General features: G+C 45.4%; 1 protein-coding gene across 12 annotated transcripts in view; it reads right to left on the bottom strand.

Moving 5' to 3' along the window:
- The window catches only part of ablim2 (actin binding LIM protein family, member 2), a 75804-nt gene that overhangs the window by 12792 nt on the left and 50512 nt on the right, over positions 1 to 12500 (bottom strand). For 2 of the 12 annotated variants that reach the window (XM_048236261.1, XM_048236259.1), the window contains exons 8-16: positions 11111 to 11169; positions 10859 to 10897; positions 10052 to 10129; positions 9562 to 9705; positions 9165 to 9197; positions 8534 to 8651; positions 7972 to 8205; positions 3743 to 3844; positions 1175 to 1228 (exon numbers count right to left, since the gene is read on the bottom strand). In XM_048236261.1, the coding sequence (XP_048092218.1) occupies positions 1175 to 1228; positions 3743 to 3844; positions 7972 to 8205; positions 8534 to 8651; positions 9165 to 9197; positions 9562 to 9705; positions 10052 to 10129; positions 10859 to 10897; positions 11111 to 11169 (861 nt within the window). Of the gene's footprint in view, positions 1 to 1174; positions 1229 to 3742; positions 3845 to 7093; positions 7163 to 7971; positions 8206 to 8533; positions 8652 to 9164; positions 9198 to 9561; positions 9706 to 10051; positions 10130 to 10858; positions 10898 to 11110; positions 11170 to 12500 lie in introns of all 12 variants that reach the window. The other 10 variants (XM_048236267.1, XM_048236260.1, XM_048236262.1 and 7 more) reach the window with 10 other exon arrangements.

Here is a 12500-nt window from a genome sequence, read left to right as displayed (position 1 = left end):
ACAGTGACAGTCAAACCACAGCGGGAGAGAACACATTCACCAGGCTGACCACTACTGGTGCTACGCACAACACAGTCACTGGAAACAAATGGGGCTATCGCTGGTGCCAACACAAACTGAACATCCCATTGAACCACCGTTACACTGATAGGAGGGATCGGTGAGTGTTAGAGGAGACATCAAAGTATCTGGCAGGGCATTCAGACAGGACAGTGGGGTCAAAACATCCTCCTACTCCATGAAAGAAGCATGAACGGTGGTGGGGGGGGGGTAGGAAAGGGTAATTTCCGTCCGCGAGGAAATGACAACACATCAAACACACACAAACAGACAGTGGAACAAGTGAGGAACCCAAAACAGGTCAGTCAGTTTCATAAGCAACACAACACAAACACACACACAAGAAACACAAAATACGCCGAGCGAGTCGCATCCCCAACCAATCACAAGGGGCACGCAAGGGGTGGCATACCAGTGCACACACACACACACACACACACACACAAACAAAACACACGATTCCTGAAACAGAAATGGGTTTACACCAGATGACATCACCACCGAGTGGCATTCCAGAGGCGTTACTGGGGACAGATGGGCTGTTATGGGTTGCAGGGACTGAGATGGACACGTTGCTGACAGACACAAATGGATGGAGGGAACAAGATGAAACGAAAGGAGGAAAAAACAAACATGACAGGGTTTCCACATCAGGCTTGCAGGGCTCAACACCATGGCTAATGATATGATCCGAACACTGGTTAGAAGTAGGTGAAGTCACCAGCATGTGGATCTTTTCAGTTTAGCGCGTAGATTTTTTAGAAGTTCTTCAAATGAAACCCATTCAATTGTTCGGGGAATCCGTGCAATGCTACAGTAAGAACCTCAGTGTTTTGAAAACCTGGGTCGGATCAGAATGATCCCAAAATGACTTCTGAGTGTTTCCCATTGACAGTAAGAACTAAAAGAGGCCTACGTTTGGAACTAATATCAATTTGCCTTTGAGCAATACCATGGAGAAGAAGCCATTAGGAAGTCAAAACACTACTGTGTGTTGACCTGTGGTGGAAACATACTTTAGGAGGATGGTTCAAAGGTCACCAGGCACCATGGCGACAGGCGACATGCAACACAACGTGCTGAGGTGGATTTAAAGGAGGAGAGCAGACTGTACCATGCTGTTTGTAGATAGGGGGCTTTCTATAGATATTATCTTTGACCTTAGTTTCTAAAGATGGGAGGATAGAGAAGGAGAGAGAAAAGCAAACGAGGACAAGAAAGACAGAGAGAGCAAGAGAAATAGAGAAAGCATGAATGAAGCAAAGATGATAGAGAAGAGAAAAAGGAAAGAAAAACAAGAAAATGAAGAACAGAGCATGAGTTAGCTGTTATTGGAGGATGAAAGACCAAAACCAGGGAGAGGGGAGATTTATTCACACAATGAGAAATAGAGAGACATGAATCTTCATCCTCATCGTAATCCTCTTCATCATCATTAATTATGAGAATTTCAACTCATCACTTTCAAAATGCAATGAGATGTGCCTTTACAGACTCATAACACAACTAAGGGGAGAGTAGAATGACTTACTGACAAACACAGGAACATTTGATGTTTCATGTCTACAGAACCAATATGGCTTCCCCTCCACAAAGCCTTTCATTCCCAGCCAGTGACAAATTAAGAATTAACTAAATACAATTTGGTGTAATATAGCTAATACACCTAGCCGATCATTTTGTACATCAGGGACCGCAAACAAGTGTGGATTGTTGCAACTTCAAGCGAGATCTTGAAAAACAAAAATGAGCAGTCCATGCAGAAAATTCATAATGTGGTCCTCAGAGAGACTAAAATAGCAATTACAGACTTCACAAAGAACTCCCCCAATTAAAATCTACTTTGATTACAACTTCGAACAAATAATATAAACATAATCAGCCACATAAACTCGCCCTGGGGGACTTCAACGATTAAACGAGGACGCAGACGAAGTAAAGAAACATTGCCTCACTGTAGTTAATGAGTGCAGTATGTTTGTCGCAAGTGTGTTTAATTTAATTGAGCTGAAATGCTTAGATAGCACTGCCTTACATTCAGGCTTTCCTAACATTTATCTTTTTTTTCTCTTGTCTTTTTTTCGTTCTTTAAGAGGGAATGACACATTTAACACACACACATGTGAGCCATTGTCTTACTGTTTTAGGGACTGCCAGCCCTGGAAACAACTGACTTCATAAAAAAATCAATAAATACAATAGGGTTAGAAAACATATTACATCAATGATTGTTTGGGGTTCCTTTCAACTGAGACCAAGACATGGGAGGGGGGGCCTGCTTTGCGAGCATGCAGCAGTATTGTTCTCTGAGGAGGACACCCCGAAAAAAAAAATGTGCGAGCTGCGTTCTAGGCTCTAGAGGCCACAGCCATTGAGCTGTGAATGTAACATTTCAACACCAATTATCCACTGCCTTTGTCTGACCGCCGTGCAGAGTCCAGGGTGTTCTGGAGGAAGGAGAGCGCCTGACCACGACCCTATCATCAAGTCACCGTGACAACTGTGGTGGAGGCCTAAATATGTCTTCATGCGGCATGGATGGCTGTGTGTGCTGTGTGTGACCTGGGAATATGGAGACGGAGCATTCACATACACCTGACTAGGATACTGATGCAGACATGTTTCCTCAAACAGATTAAAGATTCAGTCAGACTACATGCAGGAGATACAGATACTTATCAATGTGTGTGTGTGTGTGTGTGTGTGTGTGTATGTGTGTGTGTGTGTGTGTGTGTGTGTGAGTGTGTGTGTGTGTGTGAAGAGAAAGAGAGAAAGAGAGATAGGGAGAAGAAAAGAGAGAAGAAACTGAACATAGACTGTATTTAACATAGAGGAAGAGATGGCAAAGTAGATAGATAGATAGATAGATAGATAGATACTTTATTGATCCCCGAGGGGAAATTCAGGAAGAGTAGGAAGAAAAGAGAGAGGAAGAAAGAGAGAGAGAGAGAGAGAGAGAGAGAGAGAGGGAAATAGAGAGAGGAGACAGAATGAGGACACAAAGACTCCCACTGCAGTTGTGGAAGATTACCTGGATAGCAAGGCATTACGAGACCACATGGAGAGAGAGAGAGAGAGAGAGAGAGAGAGAGAGAGAGAAGGAAAAGAAGAGGACACGTTGGGAAGAGGTCAGCATGTGAGAGACCACAAGCACAAGCCTGAAGTCACAGTCGGAGCCAGCGTCAGAAGCGTGGGCCTACCTGATGTGGAAGCATGCTGCAGCAACACATGAGGGGATCAGCCTGAGTAGGTGGTGGACAGACTGGGGGTACTCCGACCACTTTCACTACCTCCAGACGCAAGGAGAAGGGGTTGGGGGTGGAGTGTGTGGCAAAATAAGAGCACAAATAGGAGATATGGTATGGGGAGAAGAGAGAGGAGCAGGAGAGAGGCAAGTTAGGCTGCAATTTCACAAGAGAGTAAGAAAGAGAGAGAGAGAGAGAGAGAGAGGGAAATAGAGAGAGGAGACAGAATGAGGACACAAAGACTCCCACTGCAGTTGTGGAAGATTACCTGATAGCAAGGCATTACTGAGACCACATGGAGAGAGAGAGAGAGAGAGAGAGAGAGAGAGAGAGAGAAGGAAAAGAAGAAGACACGTTGGGAAGAGGTCAGCATGTGAGAGACCACAAGCACAAGCCTGAAGTCACAGTCGGAGCCAGCGTCGTAGCGGTGGGCCTACCTGGGATGTGGAAGTGGCGGGGCGCCGCAACGTACGTGGAGGAGGGGGACTTCCCGTCCGAGTAGGTGGACAGACTGGGGGTACTCCGACCACTTTCACTACCTCCAGACGCAAGGAGAAGGGGTTGGGGGTGGAGTGTGTGGCAAAATAAGAGCACAAATAGGGAGATATGGTATGGGGGAGAAGAGAGAGGAGCAGGAGAGAGGCAAGTTAGGCTGCAATTTCACATCCAAAAGCATTAAATCAGTCCAGACCTCATGGCCCAGCGTGTTTGCGACATGGTTGACAAAATTCAACGAGACGCTTTCTGACAACATGTTTTTACGAGGTGTCGACGATGAGCCGCTCTAGTTCCGTCACGCTTGCGTGTTTTGCAAGCCTGCGTCCATGTGGTTGTAAAAGATAGCCTGGTGTTTTGCTGGGCTGGACCGATTGGATCCATCTGAGACGGCCGGTCCTGCGGACCATGTGTGGTTCGGTGACACTGGTGCATGCTGGGGGCCATTGTAATGGCCACAAGCTGTTGGACAGTGCGCTGGAGTCGCAAACAGGCTGGGGCCATGAAATCACTGGCACCTTACAGGGCCAGCACTTATAACTCTCTACACAAAGGGTCTTAATAGAGGGAGAGAAAGGCAGAGAGAGAGAGAGAGAGAGAGAGAGATAAAGTGAGAGGGAGAGAGAGAGGTTAATACTTCAGTAAGAGTCCTCATTCCTCTTCCCTTTGTGTGAGGAACAAAACGCTGAGCAAAGCTGTAGTTATAAGATCATGAAGTCATTCATGACACACACGCACATTCTCTTACACACACCACACGTACAGTACATGCAATGCATGCACACAGACACACACAGTACCAAATGTTCCAGAGAAGCATACTTTATCAAACTTTCTCTCTCTCTCTCAGACACACACTCTCTCTCACACACACACACACACACACAAGTACAGTATGACACACACACCACACATATGCACGCACACACACAGAAAAAAGTGCAGTTAGTGCAAGCCTCACATCATCCCAAGTGGGGAAACTCCACACACACACACACACACACACACACACACACCCACACACACACACCACACACACACACACACACACACACACACATCTGGAGCTGAAGCTGGCTGCTGGTACCACAATCCCCCAAACCCTGAGCTCTCACAAATCACCGCCTGGGCCCCAGTCAGCTGTGTCTTAAGGGGGTGGGAGGAAGGGGGAGAGACTGAGGTCACAGTAGACTGACCTGGGGGAGGAAGGGGGCTGTCAGAGGAAGGGGGCATGCCAATGGCATCCCTCCCATAGCAGCCCTGCCACGGCGCATTAAGAGACGATCACCTTAAGACTGGGAGGAGACTGACGACTAACAGAATCAGCACAATATTCTATGCTCGTTATGTATTGCTGACACTTTCCGTACTACTGGGAGTACTGGGAGTTGCACAGTCTCATTGACTATTAAAGGGGATATCTCTCTCTATCATTCCATCTCTCTCTGTCGCTCTCTCTCTCTGTCTCTGTGTCTCTCTCTCTGTCTATCTTTCTGTGTCTCTATGTTGGAGTTGGAGTTGAGGTAGAGCTACATGGCAACCTTTTTTAGGTGTCCTTAATCCATGTGATGCTCCCCCCCCCCCTCTCTCTGTCCATCATTCCTTCTCTTTCCATTTCCCCCTGTTCTCCTTGTTTGATGCTTTCCATTAGAGACTTTTTGCCGTGCCATTTTTGGCTAGGCAGTGATAGCAATTTAAGCAGTGTTGTGTTAACGCAAGAGGCGTCTCAACTCACTGTAATCATCACCATGGCTTGGAACCGTTCTTTTCCACTGCCGTGGAGTGTGCATAAGACAACAACCAACCGCAGTGATAATCAGTTGAGTAAACTCACATGCAATGGAGAGTGCAATCTAAAGAGGGCTAATTGAAAAACATACAAAACACTTTTTCACGGTGCTTTGGGATCTGGTGAAGCGTGGTGTGGAGTGGGACCAAAACCAAGGGCTGTGGTGTCTTGGCAACACCAAACCAACTAATTATGGCTTCATTAGCAAGTTCTGTAATCTACTCATGGAAGCGTTCTATTTCCATCTGTTCATTTGGTTTTATGAAGATTAAAAAGTGAATCATGAGATGAATAGGCCTGCTAACGTTAATCTGTTACTTGCACTTGGCATTTCCCTTTTGGCCTTCATCTGTTATTCAGCTCTCTCCCTCTTTCTGTCTCAGTCCTTCTCTTATTTACTCGTGTTCTTTTGGTCTCTCTCTCTCTCTCCTTATTTGATTAAACAGTATCAGCCCAATACTGACGCATTTCCTCTGACGACAATTATAGTCTGCCAGTGACTCACAGACACATGAGCCATTGCTAGCCAATAACCTGAAACCTGTTTGTGTGTGCCTGTGCGTGTGTGTGTGTTTGTGTGTGTGTGTGTGTGTGTGTGTGTGTGTGTGTGTGTGTGTGTGTGTGTGTGTGTGTGTGTGTGTGTTGTATGTATATATGTGTGTGTGTGTGTGTGTGTGTGTGTGTGTGTGTGTGTGTGTGTGTGCGTGTGTGTATCAATGCGTGCCTGTGGATAAGACCCCAGTAAATCTCCTTGAGAGCCCTGAGCTTGTGGATAGATATCAGTGTTTGTCCCTGTGGTTTGGCTGACATTACTGCCGTGGCTTTGCAGGATCTCGGCTGAGTGATGGCTTTTTCTTATCCTTGCTATTCAGTGGGAAGACAACTTATTCAGGCAGCCCCTTTTTCCCTTCTGTCCACAGATACCCGGTGGAGAAGTCCCTGACAGAGCCAGCAGACCATAACCCTGACTGGAAACCACTCCTTTCAATGACCCAAAAACTGTAATTCATCAGGTCATGCAAAAACACAAAATACATTCAATACTAATATTAAAGACGACACCAGAAAATGAATCGGAGGCAAGTCAAAGTATGGGTCGATACAGGTTAACAAGGTCAGTGTTATGTACCCACCACCAGACAACACACACAACTGACAGATTATTGACTATTGTTAATGGTTATAATGATTCTGTAAATCCACAGATGTCCTATCATCTCGATGAGAGTACTGACCAAAATATAACCCATGCAACAAAACATTTTAGTAACGAAACAAATACAAAACAAACAAATACATAAACCCTCCACAGAAGAAGAAACCCAGGAAAAGTGAAAAAATGTGGACAAACTTGATGGTCCAAACATGAAGCCCTGATGCACACCAATTACCAAACAGGACTAGAACACTGATCAAGAGGGGCACATGGGAAGGAGTAGACACTGGACACAGGGAGGGAGAGAGGAGGAGGAGAGACCTGTAGGGTCCCTGAAGGAAATTTTACCGTAAGGTGGTAAATTGAGGTGCAAGGATGTCCTTGGCTTAATTTCAAGGATTGGATCCTGAGTCAGTCCTAGGGGGGAAGTAAGGAATGAAGAACAAGCAGGAAATTCACACCCAGGCAGAGAGGGGGTAAAGAGAATGGAGCACTGAATCCAATAGAACACCATTAGATAATCCCAACAATCCTAATGATGTCTGATCCCCCTGGAATGGAATGCTTACAAGTTACGATAACCTTTAACCAGACTCATGAAAGCACTGAAAGATTGGCTGATGACTAGAGGAACTGACCTCATCCTACTGCTTTCGGTTATAGAGTTTTTGGATTCTGCTTACTTTCCGTTACAGAGAGGGTGTTGTAGAGGAAATAACATTGCTTTGAAACCTCGCCACTGATAATCAAGCCCAAATGCCAGCACAACCATCCAGCACATCATTTATAAGAGCTTGCATCCAAATTCACTCACATTTTTGTTTATTTTCCAAATACACATACATTCTTCTTTGCTGAATTTTGTGAACAAAAGCTTTCTCTCATTGGTGACACACACGGCACAACCACAGTGCAGGCAGTCCACTACTGTACGCTATTAGTCTTTGTTGATGTACATGCTATTTACTCAATGCATAGGAGGATTCTGGCCTCTTCATCACCACACACCAGCACAAGCTGCACACACCTGGACCCTGTCCCAATCTGAAACTACTGTGGAACCTGTCTTTAAATCACGTTCCGTCATACTGGCAGGTTGACTACAATAAACGCTTCTACAGAGCTTATCTTGTAGGTCCATGTATCAGTGAGGGTTTTATGCAACCCTGCATGGCTTGTATTGGGACAGGGTCCAGGCTCGGGTGGTTTTTCACCTGAGACGGTACCTCTGAAGTAAGGGATGTAGTTGTGCTGCTGAAGCATAGCCAGGGTGGTGGGGTTAAGAGGGAGGGTTGTCCCACCACTCCCAAATGGCCCTCCCTGTTTGCCTGCCCCAGAGCAGTGCAGGGGCAGTGAGGAGGAATCCCTAGCACCACCACTGACATACCTGCCTCCTCCGTTATAGGGCAGGGAGCTGGAGTTCCCCGCTTGGGCATTGTACTGGGAACCCGTGTAAAGTTCTGCCATGGGCCCCACAATAACAGGGAAAGGGGGAAGGATAGTGCAATTTAGGAAACTATAGGCAAATTCATGAACCAAAGGATATGTGCACAAATATATAAATATGCATGTAAATATCTGTACAACATGCACATATATATATATATGAACATTAATAGACATACTTTATTTGGACAACATTAAAACAATGGAATTGTAAACAATCAAAAGTATCGGAATGAAATAGAAATGTTAAAGAAACGGAAATCAAGACTAGTGCGTTTTCCTTGTAACATTTCCTGAAAGACAACCATATTGCTAGGACACAGCACCTAGGAGAGAGCCTACCTGCCCTGCTGTAGTTTTGGGGTGAACGAGAGGGAGTGTAGCGTCCGTATCCTCCCAGAGAGCTGTTGGAACTGGGGCTCGAGGGCCTTCTCTGACGGGGCGATTTCTCTCCTTCTCCCTGGACAAGTGGAGACAGTGACTCATGTTACCCATCAGCAGCTCAGATAAAGACTCTACACACACACACACACACACACACACACACACACACACACACACACACACACACACACCAGGATTCCACAGGAGGGGATTCCACAGTCACACAGAGACAAAATACGAAGACGATTTGTTAGAGTTACACTACTGACACTGAACGGAAGTAATCAATCATGATGGTTGATTACTGACAGAAAACATGCGTTCACATTCGGACTTTTGACACATTAGACACCACCACAGAAAAACCCATACGAACTACACAGCACAATGTTTCTGAAACATCAGCATCACGCCACAGCATTTCCTCAACATACAAACATCCCAACAATGTTTCTGGAACATTTCTGCAACCCAGTCACTACGATTGTGTTGCCAAAAAAAAAAAGAAAAGGCTGAAGAGAAATACATATCCTGAAAAATATATCTACAACGTATGTCAACAAAGAGCCCTCCACCCGGTCAATTTTACCTCTGTTGGAGTAGGGGATAGCAACTGGGGTGACTGCAAACAAGAGAAGGGAAGAAAGCAGATGAGTGATAACATGGTCTCATGCTAAACCGGCCTCACATGAATGTTGATGCTATGTCTACTCAATAGTAGTAACATGGTAGGGAATGATAGCAGTTAGTGCACAGCGGACAGTGCATGATACGAGCAGTTTTGAATGGAGATGGCTTTTGAAAATGAATGTTTGATGGAAGGGAGGAGGTCAGGGGGAGGAGAGGGACAGAGGCCAAAAGTGCAGGTCCCTTCCTCTGCTTAGCGGGAGGGATGGTGGCTTTTAATTGAACTTTGGTCCGTCCCCCTGGTGGAGTGAGTCCAATATGTCCTGACAGTCCTGCAGTGTCTGTGGGCTTGTACTGACCTCTCCGTAGACCCTCTCGTCCGCTGGGTAGCTGATGTAAGGTGAGTAGGACAGCATGTCGGGTCGGTCAATGTTGTAGATCGCTTTTGTTTTGGGAAGAGCAGCAAGGTCCTTGTAGTCCAGAAGTTCCTCACCAAGCTTTGCCTAAATTACAAAGTAAGGGAGAAAGAGAGATTATGATTATGATGATGATTATGATGACAGATAGATAGATAGATAGATAGATAGATAGATAGATAGATAGATAGATCAAGTTTTCACTTCAAATATGGATGTGTTTTATTGCTATGTGATGCTGCCCCCTGCTGATCAAAGCTTATTCTGCAGACAGATCAATACAAAGCACAAACTTAACCATGCTAACTACGCTACAGCTAACCCTGAACACAGTTATGGTCAGTGACAATTTTCATGACCAGCAACATTTTCCATCAGTATCCCATCAGTGCTGTAAAACTAGGTGTTGAACATGGGAACGCGGGGAACATACATAGATGACTCGACTTGGGGAGCCCGATGTGCTAGAGGCTGGTGCTGAGGTGATGCTTTCAGAGGAGGTCCTGGTAACCTGGGCAACAGAGAGAGAGAGGAGATCATAAGGAAGGGAGGGGCAAAGGAGAAGAAATTAAAATAGAGTGATAAAGAATGTGTGTGTGTGTGTGTGTGTGTGTGTGTGTGTGTATGTGTGCATTTGTTTCCCGCTGTCACATTATTGTATATTTTCACATAGCAACTGCTGATGTTCTCGCTGCTGTTACAAAACATTAAATATTGATGTCATATTGTCATATTGTTATTAATGGTTTTGAATACTGGCTGTGGCAACACTGTACACAGCTATGTTAATAAAGCATCTCTGACCTGGATTGAATTGAGAGAGAGAGAAAGAAAGAAAGAGAGAAAGAGAGTGAGAGTGAGAGAGAGAGAGATAGAGAGAGCATTGGGATTTACATTCGGTGAATGCCTGGCACACTTTTATGAAAAACACAAAGTTGGCCTATTAGTAAAAAGCACTGCAAAGTAGGCCCAAACCACAACCCTAGTGAACTACAAATCCCACACAGCATCAGTGAGTGCAGCCAGTGCATCACACACAGTAGTTTCCTCTAGCCTGATCATAAGATCAGACTGGCAGCCAGAGGAGTCTGCCATTTGTTTCTGTGAAGGTCCAGTGAGGCTTCTACTAAGCTGGAAGCACGCTGAAGTAAATAGAGATATCATGCACAGCGAGTTGAGTTGGGGGAGGGGAGGGTGGATTTGATGCTTTGACAGGGCCTGGGGGCTGCATATCACAAACCTGTATGGGAAGGTCATTGAGTTGTATCCGGACCTGCTTCTGGGAGGAAGAGGTGAATTACAATGGGAGATGGCCTTGCCCTATATACCGTGAACAAGGGAGCTGACTACTGTAAATCAGGTGATTTACTGTAGGTCTAAATATGGCACTTTGGGGACTGGCCCTAGTTATACCAGTCTCAAAAAGGTTGCTAGGTAAAGTGGAGAGTAATAGTGTTGTTGTTGTTGTTGTTGTTTATTGGGACACTCATACCTTACTCTTCTCCTCTATCCGAGCAGCCTGTCTGCAGGGTGGGTGCCAAATGTTAGAACCTGAAAGAAAAAGAAAGAAAGAAAGAAAGAAAGAAAGAGAAAAAAGAGAAAGAAAATAAATAAGTGAGGCATTGCCATAAAACAATTCCTAATCTTGATTTAGGAATAAGTCCACAAAAGTAATCTCCTTCATTATTAAATGAATGTGAATCATTAAATGACTGCTATTACAGACTACATAAAAGCCAAAAGTGTAGTGTACTAATAATGACTTATTTCCACTGGAACTGACCGCTGGAGTGAGTCAGCAAGCACATTTCATTCTCTGACGAGCTTCCTGTGTGTGTGTGTGTGTGTGTGTGTGTGTGTGTGTGTGTGTGTGTGTGTGTGTGTGTACATAATTGTGTAGATGTGTGAGCGCATTGTGCATGAGTGTTTGTGCATATGTGTGTGCATCAATGTGAGTGTGTGTGTGTGTGTGTGTGTGTGTGTGTGTGTACGCCTGCGTGCGTAATAACCGCCCCAGACCTCCACAGTCCCTCTCCACGGGCTGTAAATCGCAGGCGGATATGAGGTGCAGGCCGATGACTGCCGAGGTAAATCACCCGGAGAGAGAGAGAGAGAGAGCGAGAGCGAGAGAGAGAGAGAGAGAGAGAGAGAGAGGGGTGCGGCAGGCTCCAGGCTTTTAAAGCCTCCCCATTCAGACAGCATTAAATTAGCAGGGCGGGTACAGCCGGCCTGATTAATCTCTGGGCTCCCATTCACCACACTGAGGGCCTCTGTCTCCATTCATACTCACACAGGTCCCAGGGGCCCTACAGCTCTGCCAGGGCCCACTCACTCACCCACCCCCCATCCATTGATCATGTCTTAGTAATTGGGAAAGGGAAAACTGTGCAATGGCGGATCAAACATTTAGCCCTATGCCGTAAAATTGATAGTTAATACAGAGAAGTGTACTGTATAATAGAATAGACTTTAGGATGTGAATGAGGACCACAATTTATTTGGCAAGTATTATGTCATTCAGATTTGGATGAGGAATGAATATATAGCCATGCAGCATTATGTGAAATTTAGACAAGGTAAGCTGGTGAATCATGGTAGTGTGATGTGCCAACCACAATTGGATTCATGAGTTAAGTGACCACAATTACCCTGATGAATGGTGGTCACTCTGTCCAATATCATAGCTAGAGCACTATAACAGACTTAGCATGCCTACCCCTGAGTAATCATATGTTTCAGTGCTCCCTTCCCTCTCTTTAATCATCACAGTACACCCGAATAATGACGTCACCCCCAACAAACCAGCAATGGGTTTCACAGAACCTCTCCTGATATGAAACTAACAGGGGGGCTGCACCGGATCGGAAGCGCCCTGCTCACAC

The sequence above is a fragment of the Alosa alosa genome, chromosome 24, assembly GCF_017589495.1.
Source record: "Alosa alosa isolate M-15738 ecotype Scorff River chromosome 24, AALO_Geno_1.1, whole genome shotgun sequence".
Lineage (NCBI taxonomy): Eukaryota > Metazoa > Chordata > Actinopteri > Clupeiformes > Clupeidae > Alosa > Alosa alosa.
Note: the sequence above shows the minus strand (reverse complement) of the source record. Positions and strands in the feature narration are given on the sequence as shown.